Source organism: Trachurus japonicus, chromosome 17 (assembly GCF_045865225.1).
Source record: "Trachurus japonicus isolate A0001 chromosome 17, Traja_1.0".
In the NCBI taxonomy this organism is placed as follows: Eukaryota; Metazoa; Chordata; class Actinopteri; order Carangiformes; family Carangidae; genus Trachurus; species Trachurus japonicus.
In genome coordinates, this window is record NC_140923.1 from 9,247,152 (window position 1) to 9,271,111 (window position 23,960).

At 44.1% G+C, this 23,960-nt stretch overlaps 1 protein-coding gene across 1 annotated transcript in view; it reads right to left on the reverse strand.

The window, feature by feature from the left end:
- Positions 1-23,960, reverse strand: part of LOC146970090 (contactin-associated protein-like 4) — a 209,853-nt gene that overhangs the window by 44,983 nt on the left and 140,910 nt on the right. Inside the window, exons 13-17 of the mRNA XM_085804603.1 lie at positions 22,165-22,284; positions 20,542-20,742; positions 14,466-14,634; positions 7,139-7,266; positions 5,684-5,854 (exon numbers count right to left, since the gene is read on the reverse strand). Coding sequence (XP_085660729.1) covers positions 5,684-5,854; positions 7,139-7,266; positions 14,466-14,634; positions 20,542-20,742; positions 22,165-22,284 — 789 coding nt within the window. The remainder of the gene's footprint in view (positions 1-5,683; positions 5,855-7,138; positions 7,267-14,465; positions 14,635-20,541; positions 20,743-22,164; positions 22,285-23,960) is intronic.

Sequence of the window (23,960 nt, forward strand, 5' to 3'; positions counted from 1 at the left end):
ACCCAGGAGGGGGGTTCCTAGTCCAACCAAAACTTTATATGAGAGTAATAGGGCCAGACACAAAAACGTCCATAAAACTACACAACAACCATTTAATATTCCTCCACACTGCTCGTCCACTGCAATCCAAGTGTCCTGAAGGGAGATAGTCCAGAGTTTACTGGAAACTACGTCATTTAGGACATTTTTACAGCCTCAACAGTCCTGTATTGCGCTCTGATGTTCACGCGAGAGCACACACCATATAAAGTTTCTCGGCCTCCCGGGTCTCCAGATGCACTTTGAGGAATAAAAAACTACTACTAGTATTCATCAGCATTAGGGTGAGTCAACAATGACTGAATTTCATTTTTTTGGTGAACTATCCCTTTAAGTGAGAACAAGATATTGATAAAATAGAAATATCTGGTTGGATGGACTCATCCAAGTCTGATTATTCCCTCATACACTGTTAACCATGATATTAAAACAAGTGAGTGGTTTTATTGTTGTAGAGAGATGGTTCTGATTCTCATTAGTATTTTGATTTGAAACTTCATTTGTACTTTTAATTATTTTCCACAGCCTCATGATGCGAAAAAGAAACAGTCACCAGTTTTAATGTGACGGCTGATGTGTGTTTTATCATCTAATTAACCAGTAAAACTGACCTTCAGGAGGAGAAAATGACTTCCTTAAAGAAACTTCTTCCCAACTCGTCTCTTGAAACACTCACCCAACATGATGGATATTATAACGCATATCCTGGTTTACAATACACAAAATAGTGTCTTTAAAATGTCTTAGCACATGAGCTTTGTTGTGTTTGTGGTTTATTCTGTGTGTCTGGTAAAATGGACAGAAGAGGAAAAACTCTGTTGTTGCTTCCTCAGTCTGAACAGTAGCCGTGTGAAGACGGTTCAGTCCAGTGGCAAAGATTTACATGATCAAAGTTCACCACAGAGGGACTTATATGTTTATTTTGCAGCTGCTGCAACTAAATTCACTGATGTCAGAGAGAAAATCTGCTGCTGTGACGACGACCTTAAATGTCTTTGTGTGTGTGTGTGTGTGTGTGCGCGCGTCCAGCATCAAATCTAGTTTAGTATTTTCTTTATTTGCTGGGCTAAAGCGGGAGCAGAGGGAAACATCTTTTGTCACAGTAAATGAAATTTCACATAGTTTTTTGTTTTTTTTATCACAGCAATATGTTTGGTAGAAAAATCAACTCTAGAAACGACCGACCAGCTGGAAACTGCTTCAGTCCCCTGACATTTCAGCTCAGAGATCAACATAGTGTGATTGTCCAAACATACAGACGTACTGCAGCACTGACTTCAGACCCACACTCTCCGTCTTGTTATGTGTTTTGTCCTTGTGTGTCGCTGGTGTTCGTCTCCACAGACCGAGGCGTGGCTGACCTGCCTTTCAGTTTCCTGATATCTCCTTCACCTCATCACTCTTCACTCCCCAGGGCCGTCCCTGACCAAAATGGGGCCCTAAGCGAAAACATTTTGTCGGGCCCTCCTATAATCGGTTATAATGCAAACTACAACCACTAATACTGGCAGTTTAGCAGTTCTACACTTATACTAATATTAATAAAAAAAAAACTATTGCTATTGCTATCTATTATTACTATTATTGTCATATCATCATTATTATTATTATATAGGCTACAACTACAATCCTAATAAAACATACTAATTCAGTACCAAAGAGACTGATATTTCAAAATGTAGCTACATTCAAATTTAGTTCCTTCTGTCAACCAAAGTATCAAATACACTCATTTCTATCAATATTTATCTCTAATATCTCCTCCAAAGCTGCCTGTCATAGATTAAATTCACCAACAGATCCTTGTGTGGAGATAAAATAGATTATAAAGTTTAGCCGAAAATACGACCAACAACTGATAAATTTACCACAGCCTTTCAACAGAGGTGAATGCATATGCAGACAAAGGTGTTAACAAGACATTTAATAAATGGTAAGGGCCGCTGGAAAATGACTTCATCTCCAGACCACAGTCCACATCTACTGGAGGCTAGCAGCATCTCCTCCTACCTGCAGCAGCAGCAGCTGTGCTGAGCATGGAGGATTAGTGCTTATGCCACAAAGTTTTACATTTTTACTAGTGCTGGCATTAACACCATTAGCAGCGTTAACGGACATTAACGGCGCCGTTAATACGGCCCAGCAGCACTAACTTCAACAAATGTCCACCTTCGAGAGAAGCACGAGTTTACTCTTGTTTTGCCCCCCCCCCCCCCCTCTTGCTCGTGCCTGATCACGTCTTCACCTGCAGCTGCTTGACAAGTGCCTGCAGCATCTGACCAGTGATTGGTCAGATCGACGCGTGACGGCGCGTGCGGTGTCAGGTCTCTTCTCCTGCCTGGCGCTGACAGCTGATCTAGTAGCGCACCACGGCTGTGCATATGCGCATCCTTTGTGCAAAACGGGGCCCCTATTGGATCGCGGGGCCCTACGCACTGTGCGTGATCTGCGTGTAGGCAGGGGCGGCCCTGTCACTCCCACTCCTCCCCAGTTCCTTACCGACCGACCAGCAGATCACCTGCACCTCCAGCCGCCTCTCGCCTCGTCTCCGTCAAGGACCGACCGCAGTTCCCCCGATTGAGTTTTTTTTCCACTGCTTCTTTAGTTGCAATAAACCTTTTTTTTCCACCTGCCATCAGCCTGAGTCTGCACTGTGACCCCTCCATTGACCTCTGAGCCTGAACAAGACCAGGTTTTTATAGGTCGGTCTTTTTCCTGAGCGTGTCGACGATGCACCTGACCACACCTTCATGTCCTCTCTCAGATGAGCTCGGGTGTATTTGCTATTTAAAGGGGAACTATGCGAGTCTGGTCTCTTTTCCTCTGTGTTGCTAACCCTCCTCTCAGCCATGTGCATTTGTTTTTAACGAAGCTGGCGAGAAATCAAGCCATGGAGCAATGTTATATATGTTATATATCATATATGATGTTAGGATGTGTAGATTTGTGTAGTTTAATCTGTCATACTGTCATAAACAAGAGATTATGGGTTGTGGGGCGCGTTTGTGTCACGGTGCTGGGACACCGGGTCGGAGGCTCTGATCTTACCAGGTTGGTTTTCAGTCAAGAGACGCTCCATTCTCCCTGGAACTAGTCACAAGACTTTTATTTAACCATCACAATTACTCCAAAGCTGTTTAATTAAGGTAAAAATGTTGCATAGTTAAGGTGAAAATCCTGCAAAGTTCCTCTTTAAACAACAACAACTGGCCCCTCATCTGTTCTCTCACATTAGCTATGAAAAATTGATCCAGTTTGCCACAAGCACAGCTGAGTTGAGCTATCCAGGTTTTTACAGTTGTTCTTTCTGTAGTTCATTTCCTTCCTGGAGTTCTCCGGGGAGCTGCAGGTGTGATCCATGTAGCTACAGAGCATGATGGGTAATAACAACTAAACCGAGCAGGAGCTGCACTGAACTGAACAACACTTCTTCACACACGTCTCACACCTTTCTGCTCTGTTCTCAAAAAAAATCCCCTCTTTTGTTTTCATTCCAACAAAAAGCCGCGGATCTCGGAAAAGTATCTGTGTTTCCGAAACGAACCCTCATCCTTCATCGTGTTTTGAAAGAGAGAAGATGTACGACTATGGGAGAAGATGAAACAATATCCCGGCTTCCTTCCTGCGGTAACTTCATTTAGAAGCTGTTCTGTTCTCTGGCCTCGGCTACAGAGCGATGTGAGGCGGCGGCGGCCGAGCAGCAGCAGCAGCAGCAGCAGCAGCAGCAGCAGCAGCAGCAGCAGCGGTAGTGGCAGCGGTAACGGCAGCGGAACAAACCACAGTGACAATGATTTCCCCCGAGGACCGAGGCTGTTGCTGCTGCTGTGTCCCTGTATTAGATTCACTGCTTGTCCCCTGAAATCCCATCTACAGGAAAATACAAAATGCAGCAGAAAAAAACATCAAACTGAACTCAGACTGAACTGAATGAGGCTCGTCGAGCTCCGAGCAGCAGCAGCTACTTCCTCTAATAACTGACTCCAGACCCCACAGGTTTCCCTAAACACCACCACAACAGCAACAACAGCAGGTCTGCTCAGAGAGACTCACTCCTCGCTGCATCACCGTCCTGACAATAAGGTGCAGCTAGGGATGTCACAATTACTTGTTTTCACAATTAATCGTGGTATTAAACGCCACAATTATTTAATCGTAAAGATTCCTAAATACCGTCACTTCCCAAAAAAGATTATGCTGGAACCGTATTGGCAGATGTGCGCCAAAATAAAGGTAAATGCTCAGATACTGGTCCATTTATCTAACGTAACCTAAGGAATTTAAATGTTAGCGTGTCATTTTTAATTAAAAAAAAGCAAAACAAAACAAAAAATGATTAAAATAAACGGAAACATTTGGTATAGATGACCTGGGGGATTAAGAATTGGTCATATATTAATAGATACTTGAAATATTTTGTGTAAACAATGAGTAATGTAGTTATATTTTGACTATATTTGATTTTACACATTCATAGTGTTGTGAAATTAATTAATGCAGAATAATCGTGATAATCGTAATACCGTGATTATTTCTCTGACAATAATCGTACCAAGAAAATGTATAATCGTGACATCCCTAGGTGCAGCAGAACAACCCCGGGGAGTTATTTAAGCTCTGTTTTAAAACGACACCACGGCAAAGGAGAGGCTGTAAAAAATGTACAACAACAAGAAGAAGTGGAGAGGAAGGAAGCCATAGAGTAGATGAACTCTCTCTCTGTTGGTTATTGCCGTCGTATTACAGATGAGAGACCCAGATGCACGGCAGGTGGGACCAGACTGTGAGCCACAGAGAGACTGGAAGTACCGCTCTGCTAATGAAAACAGAAACCTGGAGCGAAGAAAAGTGGATGTTTGTTTCCTCCAAAGGCAACAACACACTCAATTTCCCTGTTTCACTTCAACATATGAGGGATTACATGTTGATTTATATATAAGTTAGTCAACATATCATCTCACTTACACTCTACTGTATATATATAAGGGCTTTAAACGACCAGTCACATTCACCCATTCACACTAGAAGTCGACCCACAGTGGGTTTTTAAAGGCAGATATTACAACGATGGTTTGGAGCAGCTCCTTCAGAGTCAGTGTGGTCACTGACGTCATATTTGACAAACATCAAACTCATCAAATACACAATCCAACAACTCCACAACGCTCTGGTGGACAAGTTGTGAGCTGCACATTCACCACGCTATGAGATAATAACACAACGTTACCACACAGAGTTGTTTTAGAGGGAAATTCATGCTAAACCGCTGATGCACGTTGCCTTCAGGGACAGTTTTTCATCAACAGTCTCTGTATTTCCCTCTACAACAACTCTGTGTGGTAACGTTGTGTTATTATCTCATAGCGTGGTGAATGTGCAGCTCACATCTTGTCCACCAGAGCGTTGTGGAGTTGTTGGATTGTGTATTTGATGAGTTTGATGAGGGAAACCAAGAAATCCCATAATGAGCCTCCGTAGCGTAGCTCTGAGCAGCTCACCGCTCTGCTCCGCCGTTCTAAAAACAGCTTGCACCGACAATTAAAGGTAACAAACCTACTGCTATGACTATAGGGATTATGGTAATGGGCCACTTTGCCAAAATGTTGAACTATCCCTTTAAATATTTTGATTCCAGAGGAGAACTCACAGCTCAGCTCGATGCGGATGAAGTCTTTGATGCCCAGGTTCTCCAGGAAGACGCCGGACGAGGCCGTGGTCTTGAACAGGAAGGAGATGTCGGCGCTCAGTTCCCCGTGGAAGGTGGGGAAGTGGAGGTACGACGTCTCTTTGTCGAAGGACGCAGCGTTCCAGAAGTTCTCTGGAAATAAAAAAAAACAAACACACAGAAAAATGGATGAAAAATGGAAATCAGGCGATAAAACAAATGAGCCGACGTGTTCGACTAATGAGCTCGCACAAGGGTGTGATTTCTGTTCCACGGTCTGGTCTGATTAATCATGACAAATATTTATTTATCTATATGCTGTGAGTGGATATAATTGACTGTAATTACAATTAATTGAAAGAAGGAAAAGCAGCATGCTACTTTGATTTACCTTGTAATGCTTTTTAATGAGACACAGGCGCTAAGAGTGTGGAAGCTTAAAAGGAAATATGCGTCAGCCGCCGCTCTGCTTGAGGTGCAGCGCCCAGAGGGATTCATTCATCACATAATTGGCAGGTGGAATAAAATATTAAACATAATCCTGCGTCTCCGTAACAACAACGGCGCCGCACACAAATAATGAGTTGTTATTATCGAACATGTGTAGCTTGAAAGGTTGAATAAATAATAATAAGAACGTCAGTTTGAGGTGATGCACAGAGAAAAATAGGGGAACAGAAGGGGGACATTTCTGTACTTAAAGGTACAGTTCTGTCCTACTGTAGCCTATAGGGCCAGTTATTGTACTCTAGAGTACCTATGTGTACCTTTTGGGGGTAGAAAAGGCACATAAATGTTCCAGAATGGCAAAAGGTACATATATGTACTCCTAAGGTACACGTATTTACCCCCTAAAGGTACATTATCAGAGACAGTGTGTTAGAAAAAAATAGTAGCTTAAGTAGGAAAGTAGGGATGATAATTAAACATTAATAATAATAATTAAACATTATTAATGTTTAAATAATTAAACATTAATAATTAGTAATTATTATTATTATTATTATTAGTAATTATTTGGTAAATATATGTAATGGAGGTCTGCAGGTGCCCCAGTCACGAGGTAGCAGTAAGGAGAAGGTCTTGGTGAAGCGGTTAGCATCGCTCAGGGCAGGTCGCAGAGCAAACACACACACCGGTTACATATATACCCCCATGGTATATATGTACAAGTACAAGTAGTACAAGTAAATATTGTACAAGTACAATTGTGCAGGTGCGTACTACTACTGTACTTAAGTACTTAAACTGGTACATTTTGAAAAGGTACAAAAATGTAGCGGCACCAATGGTACAAAAAGGTTAAAGGCCTGGAGCCACAAGGGTTTGGACCCTTTTGAATACATTTCCGTATTTCTATTTTTCTCTGTGTGGAGAGATTTATTTCCTGGTTCACGTCGTGTAACCAGGCAACCGGACGGAGACTTCGGGACTTACTGTCTCCGTGACAACGCAGCGGCCCCACCCTGTAAGCCGCCTCGGACCCCGACCGCTGCACGTCGCCCAGCACCAGAGACCTGACGGGGAGGTGCTCCTTATGGGTGAGGAGGCCCCAGTCCTCTGTCCTGCAGGGGGAGGAGATAGAGATGAAGATGGAGGACAAGGTACAAAGAAGATGAAGAGGAAAAAGGCAAAAAGTGAAGAAGGTGAAGGACAGAAAGAGGTAAAAGGAGAAGGAGGAGAGAGAAAGAATCAGAGTAAGAGGAGGAGGAAGAAAAAGGAGGAGGAGAGAAAGAGAGAGAGGAAGACATTTAAATCTATCTCTACTTGTGTCTGTATACTGTAACTGTTAAGCCCGACTGCCCAAGAAGTATCATTATAGGCATTACTGTCATGGTTTTGGTTTTGATTTGGATTTTGTGTTGGCCTGTGCTTGTGTTTCTCTTTTTTTTTCTTCCCTCCGTTTAGGTGTGTGGTGACAGGGGGCGGAGCTGACCCACTTCCAGGTTGCACACCTGCATCCAATTCCACCTTCATCAAGCTCCTCAAAAGCTCCTTCGCCAGTGCACCCAGCTGCCAGATTATTCCGTTCCATGCGGTAGTCACCACTCATTCAGTAAGTCTTGCCTGTCCTGCCAGCACTATTTAGTAATTCCTCCGTTTTTGTTTCCCTGTTTTCAGACAGCCACGTTTTGGAGTCCACCGTGCCTTGGGTCAGCTCGTCCCCTGCCGCCACCACCTTTTCAGTTCTCGCCCCTCAGTTGGTGGTTGTTTTTCGTTTGTACTTTTGGACTAACCATTTTTTGTTAATAAACTCTTTTCATTACTTGCACCCCCGAGTCCGGCTCCACACTCTGGTCCAAAACCCTCCCACTTGACAGAATAATCTGGCCAAGATGGACCAAGAGGAGTCGGACCGCTTCAACAAGGCGATAACAGCTCATGGTGTTTTGCTCGGACAGCATGAGTCGGCGTTTGCTCACATAATTGAGACTCTACAACGATTAACCACGAACGTGGCGGAGATCGGCGGACGTTTGGACAACGTGGCAGCGCAAGTCTCGAACCTCGCTGGAGCTGCCCATGGACTGGGTTCGCCATCTGATGCGCCAGCTGCGGCCGGCACCAGGGCCGCATCCCCCAGGTTCGGGGCCACCCTGCCTCCTCAGCCTCGAGAGCCTTACATCCCCATCCCCAACAGGTACACAGGAGATTTAGGGACATGTGCTACTTTTTTGCACCAGTGTAATTTAGTGTTCAGCCAACAGCCTAGTACCTATGCTACAGATCGGTCCCGGGTCGCATTTATAATGAGTCTGTGTTCTGATAAAGCTGCAGCATGGACCCTAGCTATGTCAGAGAACAACCCTTTCTTGTGCTCAGACTTTGAAAGTTTTACAGAAGAGATGCGGAGAGTGTTTGACCACCCAGTGAGAGGCAAGGAGGCAGTCAGCCAGTTAATATCTCTTAAACAAGGCAGAGAGTCAGTATCCCAGTATTCTCTGAATTTTCGCATCCTAGCTGGGGAGAGTGGGTGGAATGAGGTGGCGCTCCAAGGTATATATTTAAAGGGGTTATCTGATGAAATCAAGGATGAGTTAGCGGTCCGGGACGAGACCAGTTCCTTAGAGGAACTTATTAGTTTAGCCATTAGATTAGATAACAGACTGAGGGAGAGACGCAGGGAGAGGTCTGAGAGGCAGAGGGTGGTTTCCGACTCTTCCAGCCTTCGCCATCGTCTCCAGCCGGTGGTTCCGGAGTCTACAGCCAGGGTTCCCGGCAAGCCACCTGGAGAAGCCACACCACCCAACTCTTCAGTGGAGCCTATGCAGTTGGGACGCTCTGGATTGCTACCAGCAGAGAGACAGCGTCGGTTTCAGCTGGGTCTGTGCCTCTACTGCGGGCAAGAGGGACATCATCTGGCAACCTGCCCTACCCGGCCAAAAGAGCTGGCTCACCAACCGGTCGGGGGGCGCTGGTGAGCCGCACGACTCAATCCCCTCTCCACACCAGTCGTCTTCTGCTTAAAGGTACCCTACTCCGGTCATTAGATTCGCTTTCTGTGGAGGTTTTAGTTGATTCTGGGGCAGATGATAATTTTATGGATGAGGGTTTGGTTTCCACACACAACATCCCTCTAGTGAAATTACCCCAACCCAAGTCAGTTCTAGCTTTAGATGGCCGCTTGATCTCCTCTGTAACTCATACCACTGTTCCCATTACCCTTGTACTGTCAGGCAACCACACAGAGGAGGTGGTATTTCATGTCATGTCTGCTCCCTCCACGCCTGTGGTATTGGGGTTACCGTGGTTAAGGCTCCATAACCCCACTATAGACTGGTCCACTATTTCTGTCACGTCATGGAGTAGGTTTTGTCACCTTCATTGTTTGAAGTCTGCTATTCCAGCTAGTGTAGCTGAGGTTCCTAGTCCCATGGAGGACATTGACTTATCAGTGGTGCCTAGTGCCTATCATGATTTAAGTTTTGTTTTCAGTAAGGATAGGGCCCTGTCCTTACCCCCCCCAGACCCTATGATTGTGCTATTGAGTTGCTGCCAGGCGCCCCCCTTCCGACCAAGAAGCTCTACAATATCTCCAGACCAGAGAGAGAGGCCATGGAGACCTATATTCATGACTCTCTGGCAGCGGGTCTCATCCGGCCCTCGTCTTCTCCAGTCGGTGCAGGGTTCTTTTTTGTGGCAAAGAAGGACGGGTCACTTCGACCCTGCATCGACTACAGAGGTTTGAATGACATAACTGTTAAAAACAAGTACCCATTACCTCTGATTGACTCTGCTTTCTCTCCCCTGCGTGATGCCGTCCTGTTCACGAAACTGGACCTCCGGAATGCCTACCACCTGGTAAGGATTAAGAAGGGAGATGAATGGAAGACTGCCTTTAACACTCATTTAGGACACTTTGAGTACCAGGTAATGCCATTCGGCTTAACGAATGCGCCCGCAGTTTTTCAAGCTCTCATGAACGATGTTCTTCGGGATATGCTTGATAAATTTGTTTTTGTTTACATTGATGACATTTTGATTTTCTCCCAGAGTGAGCAGGAGCATGTCAGTCATGTCCGGGCAGTTCTCCAGAGACTTTTAGAAAACAAACTGTTTGTGAAAGCTGAAAAATGCCAGTTTCATGCTCCCTCTGTTGGGTTTCTGGGGTATGTGGTTGGGCAGGGCCAGTTGGAACCCGATCCGACTAAGATTCAGGCTGTTTTGGACTGGCCAACTCCAGAGACCCGAAAACAGCTCCAAAGGTTTTTGGGTTTTGCAAATTTTTACAGGAGGTTCATCAGGAACTACAGTAGGATTGCAATACCATTAACTCAACTCACCTCAGTTAAGCGTCCCTTTTTGTGGACTCCTAGTGCTCAGGAGGCATTTGATGTTTTAAAGACTATGTTCTCCACTGCTCCTGTGCTCATTCATCCAGACCCAGATTTGCAGTTCATCGTGGAAGCTGATGCCTCCGACACAGGAGTTGGGGCCATTCTCTCCCAACGCTCTCCTGAGGATCAGAGGCTCCACCCCTGTGCGTTCTTCTCACGTCGTCTGACACCTGCAGAGAAGAATTATGATGTGGGGAACAGGGAGCTTCTTGCAGTTGTGCTGGCCCTGCAGGAGTGGAGACATTGGTTGGAAGGTGCAGTACATCCTTTCATAGTTTGGACTGACCATAAGAACTTGGCTTATCTTCATTCTGCACGTAGGCTCAATAGTCGTCAGGCCCGGTGGGCTCTGTTCCTGGGAAGGTTCCACTTCACCCTCACCTACCGCCCTGGGTCCCGAAATGCAAAGCCTGATGCCCTGTCACGCCAGTTCGCACCGGTGGTTGAGGAGACTCCGGCTGAGAGGATCCTTCCGCCCACCTGTGTGGTTGGAGCAGCCAGGTGGGAGATCGAGAGGGTGGTCCAGGAGGCCCACCAAGATCATCCACCACCTGATGCCTGTCCACCAGATCGCCTTTTTGTTCCCTCCTCCCTGAGGTCTCCTGTGCTCCAATGGGGGCACGCCTCCAAGGTGGCGTGTCATCCGGGATATCACCGGACGCTTTCCCTCCTTCAACAGCGCTTCTGGTGGCCGTCCATGAGCACTGACACCAGGGAGTTTGTTGCTGCCTGCTCTGTCTGTGCCCGAAGCAAATCCTCCAACCGAGCTCCAGCTGGCCTCCTGCGTCCCTTACCTGTCCTCAACGACCCTGGTCTCACATTGCTGTGGACTTTGTCACAGGGTTACCACCATCTGAGGGTAATACGGTAATTTTAACCATTGTTGATCGTTTCTCCAAGGCAGTCCATTTTGTTCCTCTGAAGCAGCTCCCCTCAGCATTGGATACGGCTGACCTGCTGGTGATTCACGTTTTCCGCCTCCATGGGATCCCCTCAGACATCGTTTCAGACCGGGGCCCCCAGTTCACCTCCCGGGTGTGGAGGGCTTTCTGCCAGGCGCTGGGGGCCTCTGTCAGTCTCTCTTCTGGGTATCACCCCCAGACCAACGGCCAGACGGAGCGCGCCAATCAGGATTTGGAGGCATCCCTGAGGTGTGTTGCAGCTCAACGCCCAGCCTCCTGGTCCACCCATCTGACATGGGTGGAATATGCCCATAACACCCTGGTCCATTCTGCCACAGGTATGTCACCGTTCATGGTTTCTCTGGGTTTCCAACCCCCTCTTTTTCCTAGTCAAGAGACTGAGATCGCTGTGCCATCGGTCCAGGCCCATCTTCGACGTGCCCGTCGGGTCTGGCAGGAGGCCCGGGCTGCCATCATACGGACCACGGAACGTAATCGCCGCATCGCCGACCGCCATAGGACTCCAGCCCCAGAGTATCAAGTGGGTCAACAGGTATGGCTGTCAGCTAGAGATTTACCGCTGCAAGTGGAGTCCAGGAAACTCGCCCCCAGGTACATTGGTCCATATCCTATTGACAAGATCATTAACCCCTCTGTGGTCAAACTTAAGTTGCCTCCTGCTCTCAAGATCCATCCTGCCTTCCATGTCTCTCTTCTGAAGCCCGTTGCTCTGAGTCCACTTAGCCCTCCGGCCGACCCCCCCCCTCCCGCCCGTATCATTGATGGGCACCCTGCACACACGGTCCGCCAGTTGCTGGATGTCCGTCGCCGGGGCCGTGGTTTCCAATATCTCGTGGACTGGGAGGGGTACGGCCCTGAGGACCGGTCATGGGTGAGCGGGGCTCTTATTTTGGACAAGACTCTCCTTCGGGACTTTTATCGACGTTGCCCTGGGAAACCTGGTGGGCCGCCAGGTGGCGTCCGTTGAGGGGGGGGGTACTGTCATGGTTTTGGTTTTGATTTGGATTTTGTGTTGGCCTGTGCTTGTGTTTCTCTTTTTTTTTCTTCCCTCCGTTTAGGTGTGTGGTGACAGGGGGCGGAGCTGACCCACTTCCAGGTTGCACACCTGCATCCAATTCCACCTTCATCAAGCTCCTCAAAAGCTCCTTCGCCAGTGCACCCAGCTGCCAGATTATTCCGTTCCATGCGGTAGTCACCACTCATTCAGTAAGTCTTGCCTGTCCTGCCAGCACTATTTAGTAATTCCTCCGTTTTTGTTTCCCTGTTTTCAGACAGCCACGTTTTGGAGTCCACCGTGCCTTGGGTCAGCTCGTCCCCTGCCGCCACCACCTTTTCAGTTCTCGCCCCTCAGTTGGTGGTTGTTTTTCGTTTGTACTTTTGGACTAACCATTTTTTGTTAATAAACTCTTTTCATTACTTGCACCCCCGAGTCCGGCTCCACACTCTGGTCCAAAACCCTCCCACTTGACAATTACACTTTCATTTATTCATTTATACGCTGCAGCTGGATTTGAGCATGAAGAGAGTTAGAGGACGCTCCTCTGCTCTGCTGATGCTGCATCATTATTTAAATCAACCAAATCCAAACAAACCCCCACCCCACTGATGAGCAGCTTCTCATCAGTGGAAATCACCTGCTGGGGAAACTAAACCAGGAAGCAGCAGCAGCTCATGCATTAGACCAGCGTTCATGTGTGTGTCTGTGTGTGTGTAGGGATGTCAAGATTATAGATTTTCTACTAATCACGGTATTACGGTTACTACGATTATTATGCATCAATAAATTTCACAATACTATGAATGTGTAAAATCAAATATAGTCAAAATATAATTACATTACTAATCTCTTAATATAGGACCAGTTTTTAATCCCCCGGGGGAAGTGTTTGAAATATTTAACTCATTAATTGTCATCTATACCAAATGTTTAAGTTTATTTTAATATTTTTTTTACAATACAAATGACACGCTAACATTTAAATTCCTTCCAATTCAGTGTTACTTATTGGACCAGTATCTGTGTACTGTACCTTTACTTTGGTGCACATCTGCGGATACGGTTCCAACATCATCTTTTTCGGAAAGTGACGGTATTTAGGAATCTTTACAATCAATTAAGGCCCCGTCCACACGAACCCGGGTATTCTTGAAACCGTGTGTTTCTCTACATGGTTTGTTCTTTCATCCACATGTAACCGCAGTCGTCGGCTCCTGAAACCGGAGTTTTTTGTAACCAGAGTCCAGGGTGAACTGTTTCTAAAACTCCGGTTTCAGCTTCATGAGTGGACAGGAAAACTGAGCCCCGCCCCCCCCTTAGTTACTGTTGCTAGCACGTCAAGTTCTCGACGCTGACCATGCGCTGACCACTCAGATGCTACTGTGAATATCAATAATCACTAAACATGCGACACTAATACAAAACCGCGTGGTCACCATATGTAAACATAATGCTGATGTGGAGTAAACAGGCTTTTATCAAATAGTAAACTGCGGTCACTTCCCCACTGTTTTGCTTCCTCCCGTCCTGAACATTTGTTTTAAATGAAGCCTTTCAGAATCAATCAGTGGATCGATGGATTATCGTTACGATGTGTGTATCTGTGTATTTTCGTATCTGTCATAAACAAGAGATTACAGCGGGGTGTGTTAGTAGCGCGGACTCGCGGTGCCGGTCAGTTTGAGCTGTTTGAGCCTCCACTCTCTCTGTACAAGTTACAGCTGCTTCCTGTTAGGAGTGATATCACCACCTACTGCTTTGGAATGCACATGACATTGTTTGAGACGTATTTGCGGTTTCATGTGGACGGAGTTATTTTTTATCACACCGGTGGTGTGGACGCAATTTTTTTTTTAACCGGGGTCCATAAAAGTTTGGTTTCAAAAATACCCGTGTTCGTGTGGACAAGGCCTAATTGTGGTGTTTAATACCGCGATAAATTGTGAAAACAAGTAATCGTGACATCCCTATGTGTGTGTGTGTGTGTAGTAAATAGAGGTCAGTACCAGTCGAGGCGGTCGGCGTCACAGTTGCAGTAGTGTTGTGGGTCCAGGCAGTCGCCCTGCAGACCACAGGCACACTGCTGACTGCCCGGCTGAGCTCCGCCCCAGTAGGTCTGGACCCGACCGGGACCAGGACCAGGACCACCCAGCCACCAGCTGAACGGAGAGCCCTCTGAAACACACACACAGACACACACACAGTTACACAACTACACAACCACCAGCTGAACGGAGAGCCCTCTGAAACACACACACAGACACACACACAGTTACACAACTACACAACCACCAGCTGAACGGAGAGCCCTCTGAAACACACACACAGACACACACACAGTTACACAACTACACAACCACCAGCTGAACGGAGAGCCCTCTGAAACACACACAGTTAAACACACACAGGCAAACACACTCTGAACATGTTCTCCTGTTTTATCTGGAGGAGCCTCTTGTTCTGCTCCAGCTTCAAACTGTTTCTTCTCTTTTCAAGGAGCTCGTACGTATCACAGTCGTTCTGTCATGAATCCTCCACCTGCTCCTCAGAGGCTGTTTCTGTTTCTGTTTCTGTTTCTGTTTCTGTTTCAGTTTTTTTGATGAGTGCAAAACTAAAATTTCATTTTCATTCATTCATTTTATTTGTTCATTCCAGCAGGATGAGGAGAACGTATGATACCTGCTCCTTTCTTATAACACAGAAACAACAAGAAGACACTTACATCAGATGAGATGCTGAACAAAACACAAATCAAAAATCCATAACTAGTCTTTTTCATTACATGTTTTTACATAATTTCACTATTTTTTGCTTATATGTCCTCTTAAAACTGAGAAATATTTGCTCAGCTTTTTCTTTTTTCTCTTCCATATTTTGACACCCACCACAGAAATACACATTCGATTTTGCAATTTAGTGTTTGAAATTAGATTTTCCTCTGTGATTGTCATCCTGTGAAACTCCAAAAGTCCACTTTTTATTCTGTGCACAACCAACAACGTCCCCAGTTCGGCCAACTCTCTGACTTTCAACAGCCCTGACTTTGCAAACAACGTTGAAAACAACATTGTACATTATTCTTGGTGCTCTTTTCTGCAATAAAAACAATGGCTTTGTGCTACTCATATACAGTAGGTATTACCCTATATTTCAATACAATAACTCAAATATGCATGGCATCATAATAATAATAATGTTCTCATTAAAAAAAGGGGAAAAAAAACAAAAGTATATCTCTATATATAATTGAACTGCAGCCTCTTTACGCTACTTCCTGGTTGTGACACAGCGCTGCTCTGCAAACAGCAGCACTGAGTCTCCACAGATGAATTCAGTGTTTGAAGCAGAGGGATGTTTGCCAGCTCCAACCCAGAACACTTTATATATTATTTTGGGTGGAAGACGATGATGGTATATAGTGAAAAGTGTATTTCACATTCTGAGAGTGTGTGTAGGTGGAGAGGAGAGGATGGAGAGGAGGGGGGGGGGGGGGGGGGCGATTGGAAAAGGTCTCTGTTGAGTCAGCGCTTCTTTATTTTCCCAGACAGCGGCAGAGGGGGGGTTTGTAATGGAACCTCAATTTCTCCACCCGTTCCTCCTTTTCTTCCACTTTCACTGTTTTCATCCATCATTTTATTAACCTCCTCCAGCTCACATTTTCTCTCTTTGTGGCTCAGAACAACGGCTGGGAACTTTGGAGGTGTGTCCCTGAAGGCACCACATGCCTGGACGTCCACTGTCTAAATGTTTCTTTAGTTTATTCAGGTTGAGATGGATTAAATGATTCAGTTACTTTTCCTCTGTCACCATCATCAGGTCAAAATTTCTTAATTAAATTATCAAGTCTAAGTATGCTAAACATCGGATTATCCAAGATCCAGATGCATGAATAAAAGGTGACTGTGCCTTTACGGTGGCGGCACCACCCAGGATCTGGAACAAACTTCCTACGTATGAAGAGTTAATTTGCAAAAGCAGATAAACGCCATTTTGAAAAAAATGAGCTGAAGCTTGTGAATTATTCTTTGTTGTTTTCAATAAAGCTTTATTTTTTTGAGATACCGGTACGTCTGTTTTGTTACAACTCATCTCCTTGTTTGACTGATATCAACTGGTGTAAATATTAATTCAATTTTTTTTTAATTTTGAATTTTGAGTTATCTGCTTTTGAAAATGAACTCTTCGTATGTAAATACTGCTGAAAATGTCAAACAATTTAAGTCTTTAAGTCTCCTTGGGCCTTTCAGTTGTCTATGTGCGTGGAATTGGAGCATGAATGTGTATTTGTCTATGTCTGAACTGTTTTAATTGCATTGTCTGATCAGGTATGTACAGCACTTTGGTCAACTGTGGTTGTTACTACACAAATAAATTTAACTTTCACTTTGATGTAGCAATGGATGATGCAATGTAAACATGACCTAACTAACTGTTGGGTATTTATCAGCTGTTTTGTGTTTATTTTCCAGTCCAGCTAGGAACAGAGTGGGGGATCAGTAGTGACTATAAACTATAAAGTTTCATACCAAGTTTGGAAACTCTGTTGTATTGGACTGTATTACCTGATAAAATAAGTACATTAACTGGACATGTTTTGTCATTGAGGCCGTGTTAACGCGCTGACGCCTCAAAACCAAGAGCTGCTAACACGGCTGCAGACTGAACACGTGGTCTTTGCTTACGCAGCATTACAGCTGTGGCATACGATGATGACACACACACACACACTGCCAATGGAGTAACAGATGATGCATTTAAACACACGTTCTGTTATTTTGGCCTTTAACCCGACAGAGTTTGAATCAAGTGACAGAAACTAACAACCTGCATCGCACCAGACAGGGATGTGTCAACAAAACCAAGGTTATTAGTCATTATAAGTGACTGTCAAGGTGAATTGAGTCACCACAGGAGTCTAGCCTTTATTAAACACTTGAGTAATATCGCTTTATGATACATTTTGAACAAATACAAGCCATAGTTTTAGTCTTATCAGGCATCAAATCTTTCTGTACTCACGTATTGAGTATAGAAGTTAAAGCAGATATCAGTGGAATGTTTTTGTTAATATAAGTCCTAAATAGTCCTATTTTCCGTCAGCAATCACTTACATGAAGTATTTCAGCCTAAACACGAGTCTCTCCGTCACTCTGCTCTGCTGTAACCCGAGGAGAAAATTTTCCTTGTGGGATACAAGTGTTATCCAATGAGGGGAGAGAACGGCATGAAGGGCTGTGTGTGCAGCCAAGGGATGCGCGTGAATGTGGTGACGTAGCACGAGGACCAATTGATGCCTGACAAGGGCGGGGGCTGCTAACTCATGGTGCGTTCAAGGAAACTCGTACTTTGTGTTTTTCCTTCCTGTGAAGTCATACCAGTTCGATCTGGTACGAGTTCACGGGTCGGAAGTTACGAGTGGCCGTTATAGGGAACTTTCACAGACAACAGGACGGTAAAAACACGAGCTACGGGTTACCTGGAACGCTACCAAGTCGTAGTTGTGACTTGAAGCTGTAACTTACGGTTTCAAAAGCCTGCCTTGAACACAGCATTAGCCGAAACGGCCGTGCCGATGATATCTGCTTTAAGTTATCACATTAGCAACTCTTCTATTATTTGTCACTACAATCATTATGTAAACAAGAAAATGTGTTTTTCTGTCTGCTTACTGTAGATGATCTTGTATTGTGCTGCTCAAATAGACACAAACTAGTTGAATGTAACATTGACTATGATGCTCCTCTGCTGTTTTTGTATTTAGAAGCACAAACTCGGGTCAATAAAACTTTTCTAACTCTCAGCAGCTCTGAGTCAATAAGACAACACGTGACCCGATGAAGAAAACATTCATCTAACTCAACGGCCGGCCGGCCCAAAAAACACGCTGGTATTAAACAAAATCCTAAATAATCAATTTGTCTGAATCATTTGTGAAAGTTTGAGGCAAAGGGGGAACATAATGATTTGAGTCTTTTCTGGCTGAGAGTGAGAAAAACATGGGAGATCTCCATCAGCTGCTTAACCGAGCTTTCATTAACTTTCATTAACTTTCATTTAACCCAACGAGCCCATTAAGAACTGGTCCTTGTTTACAGTCTTTTCTTATTTAAACAGCCACTTGAGGAGCGAGGAGGGAAAAGAGAGGAAATTACATTTTGGAGTGCGCTCCCCGATTTAAGATTATATACGATTAAAAGATTAAAAGGATTTGGTTCAGATAAGGTTTTTTTTTTTTTTTCTACTTTTGAGTTTATTGAAGAATAATCACAAACACAGAAAAAAAATAACTTTGAATTTCTTAAGTGAATAAATTATGAGAAGTCGACTTCATAATGTTTCTCAGATAGTGATTGACACAATTAATCTGCATATTATTATTTTTATTATCTGCATAATATTATTATCTTAGAGCTCAGAGGTGAAGGCAGCCGATGACCAACACATCTACAAAGAGCTCAAAGTTGCAGGTTCGATTCCCTGGTTGGGGAAGATGTTGTGTAAAGTAGAAATGTAAAACAATGAAAGTGTTAAAGTCTCTTTTTTTCAGTTAAAGCAGATATCATCGGCACGGCCGTTTCGGCTAATGCTGTGTTCAAGGCAGGCTTTTGAAACCGTAAGTTACAGCTTCAAGTCACAACTACGACTTGGTAGCGTTCCAGGTAACCCGTAGCTCGTGTTTTTACCGTCCTGTTGTCTGTGAAAGTTCCCTATAACGGCCACTCGTAACTTCCGACCCGTGAACTCGTACCAGATCGAACTGGTATGACTTCACAGGAAGGAAAAACACAAAGTACGAGTTTCCTTGAACGCACCATGAGTTAGCAGCCCCCGCCCTTGTCAGGCATCAATTGGTCCTCGTGCTACGTCACCACATTCACGCGCATCCCTTGGCTGCACACACAGCCCTTCATGCCGTTCTCTCCCCTCATTGGATAACACTTGTATCCCACAAGGAAAATTTTCTCCTCGGGTTACAGCAGAGCAGAGTGACGGAGAGACTCGTGTTTAGGCTGAAATACTTCATGTAAGTGATTGCTGACGGAAAATAGGACTATTTAGGACTTATATTAACAAAAACATTCCACTGATATCTGCTTTAATTTACGCACTTTATTTGTACACAATGTGTCATATTTTAGGTTATTTAATATAAAGAAAGTAGTAGAAAGTACAGTAGTGCAGAAAGTAGTGCATTGGATCACCTTATTGTATTATTATCTTAAACTTGTGTAAAAGGTGGGTGTTTTAAAATTGTATTTATTGATTTGCTAAATAGAAAACAACCAAATAGCCTATTAAATACATCTTTAACAGAGTAAGAGAAAGGGGGAAAGACGGCGCTGGTGAGATTAGAAACCAGATGTGGGCTTATAAATTCTTTGCATCATGAATTCAATCAGTCCGATTCGCATTGTAGAGTCAAATCAAATCCTTATTGAATGGCATCGTATCGGCACGAGGCTTCACTGAATCGTTAACGTATCGTATCTCACCGGCCTCAGCGGTGGAGATTCACATCACTGGTGTAAAGACATGAGTTTGTCTGTCCTTTTAGTTGTTAGATGTTGGCTCTTCCATGACAGACACCATGTGGTGAGGACCAAGGGGGTGGATCGGACTACACGCAGGCGTAGCTCACAGTCGGCCATATTTGAACGGGCAACTTGCTCTGACTCTGGCTGCAGTTACAGTGCGGTAGATAGGTGATCCAGTCATCTCAACTAAAATAACGATTCATAGCTCTGTGAAAAACAAATCAGTATGTAGCTATTACTTTAACTATTTGCATAATGTCACTATATGTTACTTTTACAAAAAAAAAGTACATGATTAAAATGATCCGTGATTTTAAGTAGCTGCATCATAACTGCATAGACGTTCATAAAAAATCAAACCGTTTTGAAATCGGACAAAAACTGAGCAAGTTGTGGTCATTATAGCAGAACATGCAGCAGAGGCTTAATGCTCTGAGGGAGAGAGTTGACCTTACCAAGATGGCCGCCGTTCTGGCTACGCTTTGTCATTGGGAAACAGCTGCGGGTGAGTCATCTAGTCTTATATATATCTATGGTGAGGACTCACCTGGGGTGTTGAGGAGGCGGGACTTCCTGCAGTGGTAGGACAGCTCCTGTTCGCAGTGCTGTGATTGGCTGGTGACGGCCGACAGCTGCTGCTCCTCAGACGAGTAGTGGAAGTGAACCAGGTGCTGGTTCACACCGGGGGACGGTCGCACTCTGGTGAGCTCGGTGTTGTTGTGCTGGATCACCATCCAGGTGTTCTCCTCTGGAGGAACACACAGACAGTCCATCAGCCGAGTGACGGTGTGGAATCATTTATAAAAGGGAAAGGTGAAATCCTGCGATCTGATTGGTTGTTAACCGTGGTATATTGAGCATATACCACGGCTACTATTCTAAAGCCTTATCACAGCGTAGGCTATCACTCCGCCTCAGGCACGTATGACTGGTATGAATGGAAGTTGTTGTCATGTATCCATGACAACGGACTGTTGCAGTCCGTAGCAAAAGACAGTTGATGTTTTTAGGATGTTAAAAAATGTAGTAAAGTAGTGTAATTGACATGTTGAAGGTGAACTTTGACCTCCAGAGGGTTAACAATGGTAGAGGGGACTGAGCAGTGACAGAGCTACTTGGAGCTAACGTCTGGAGAGGTGGGACTATTTTTTTCACAGTGAGGCTATTTTATTGGATAATATGTATTTCTGGTTGAATAAAACTACATGAAATTGATGCGTATCCCTCTTTCATATTGTCATTATTGGTAACCGTTTTATAAAAGCAATATCACGACAGGCCGTGGTCTATGCTCATTATACCACGGCTAGGGGCGTTGTTCGGCCCGACGTGAAGCGGAGGCTTTAGAATAGTAGCCGTGGTATATGCTCATTATACCACGGACTGGAGTGATATATTGCTTAAATATAACATGAATAACTGTGGAGCTGAGACATAGAAATCGAGGGAGTGAAAACTGCCTGTCAGGATCTTTTTTTAAACACTTATAGATTTGACAAGAAAGTAGATAGTGGATTTTAATTGGATGCAAAATTAGGACACCCACGCGTGCAGGATGCGTCATCAAATGTCTGAATTCATTTTACAGGAAGAGAAAATGCATCAATTTTGTTGTAAAAATACTTATAATTAATATTTTCCTGACACTGATTTAGTTTATTTTGAGACGTGCGTGAACAATTAACATGTGGATTCAGGATTAGAGCTGGAAAATACTTTTTTTTTTTAATTCATGCAATCTTTAATTATTCTGTATTCACAATGTTCAGCCATTCGTTTTGTAGCAGTGGTTCAGCTTTGAACAGTTTCCTTGCCAGAGGCTTTCTGCAGACTGCCAACAAACATTTGTCTTCTCTAACAGAACAAACACAGCACTACAGATGATATAGATATACCACAGGAATCAGGATCATCCCAGGACAAAGTCAGAATACATGTGAATGGTCTAGAGACTGACTGTCCTTATATTTACTGTACTGCATGTTCCTGTGTCCTATTGTCATCTTTATTTATGTACATGAGAGTTTGTGTTGTCATGTAAAGGTGATAAAAAGAGTGAGGTGAAGGATGGAGACAGAGGTGGGCGAGGAGCGTCATTGTTTATGATTATGTAAATATTAATCCTATGAAACGCTGAGCGATGATCAGTGTGTGTGTGTGTGTGTGTCACCTGTCATGTTGCAGTAGACCAGCTGTGGTCTGATTGGTCCGCTGCCGTCCACGTCGATGTAAAAATGTCCCGACGAGTTGCCGTTGTGTTTGTACGCCTCGCACGACTGTTCGTACACGGCTGGAAGGAAAAAATAATAATGAGATCAGCTTGGACATACTGTAATATATATATATATATAAAATAATATACTGTACTACTGTAACATGGTCTGGGCAGCTACATCTCCTACACAGCTCAAGAAATGATACTATTCAGAAGAGGTTCTTAAGATTCATCTCACATTCAAACAGATACTGTATGCTCCGTCAACACCAGAATTCACTAAGTATTCTCTTCTACCAATTCACAAACTGAATAACTGTCAGATTTGTTTGTTTATTCACAAGTTTATTTACAGAAACCAAGATCTCCCTGTCACTTTTCAAAATGTCTTTATACCTTCACTCATAATGTACATTCTCACCGCACTAGACACAGTAATAATCTCACTCTATATTTACCCTTCACCCACACATCACACCATCAGTTTAATATGACTTATAGAGGTCCTATGTTCTGGAATGGACTACCGATCCATATCTTCCTATTCACTCTTTAAAAAGCAGCTAAAAATACATCTCAACTTCTCTTGAATTTCCCGCTCTCTCCATATCCCACATCCTTACTCTGTCTTTTTATGATTTCAATTAATGAATTTTTTGTACCTTATTTCTATTGTCTTTATTTGTTACTGAATCACTTTGCTCTTTATCTCTCCATTTTTTTCAAATTTTTGTTCATTTTGCTCATATAACGTTGATTATGTATGCACTTTATCTCCTTTTTTTTCTATGTTTATTTGTTAGCCATAGAAATGTGTCTTGTAATTTGTTATAAGGGTGGAACTTACAGTATGTACAAGCCAATCAGCTTCATTCCCTCCGTGCACCATTGAATTTAAATGTGTGGTAAATAAAATGTACTAAACTAAACATGAATCAACGTCAACATCACCACATCAGCTGGTACAGAGGAGGAGAGGAGGGGGGGGGGGTATTATGGGTTATGGGTGATTCTTCATAGACACGTACATATCAGCACTGAGTCATAAGTGTTTTATTTCTGCAGCAGCGTCGCATCAAGTCCAGACGAGTCCAGCTGGAGAGACAGTGATGACTGATGGGAACTCAAAGACTCAATAAATAAAAGCGTTATCAGCCCCCCCCCCCCTCCACTATCTCCACTACCTCTCCTCCCTACACACACACACACACACACACACACACACACACCCATATCTAAAGGTTCCCCCACTCTGCTCCTCACCTGTTTATCTGGCTTCTTCTCCACAGCCAAAGGCCTTTTTATTTTTATTCATCACTTTGCCTCCGTGTGGTTAGAAAAAAAACCTTTTCACAGAAACGACAGCAATAAAAAAAAAAAGAACTGAGAGCAGAGGTGAAGTGTGTGGGAAACTCTGTCTGTTGGTCTTCAAGTGTTTGGCTCAAAGAGCGTAAATCTCTCCCCGTTATCTCACCTCGCTGTCACGGTTTGCGATTTATTTATTCTGCATTCGACAGTTTAGTCACAGCTACAGACTCATTAACCTCCATCAGATCACTCACACACCAGCAGATTTAGTCAAACTGTAACCTCCCGCACCAGAGATAAAGAAACGTGCGAATAATAAAAATAGCCTGTGGGGGCAGGTCGTATTTAAAGGGTTGGTTCCAGTTTATTATAGCCTGAATTCTGTTTTTATAGTTTAGGCAGCCACAGAAGTCAAGAAGATAACAATCGAGCTTTTCCATCTT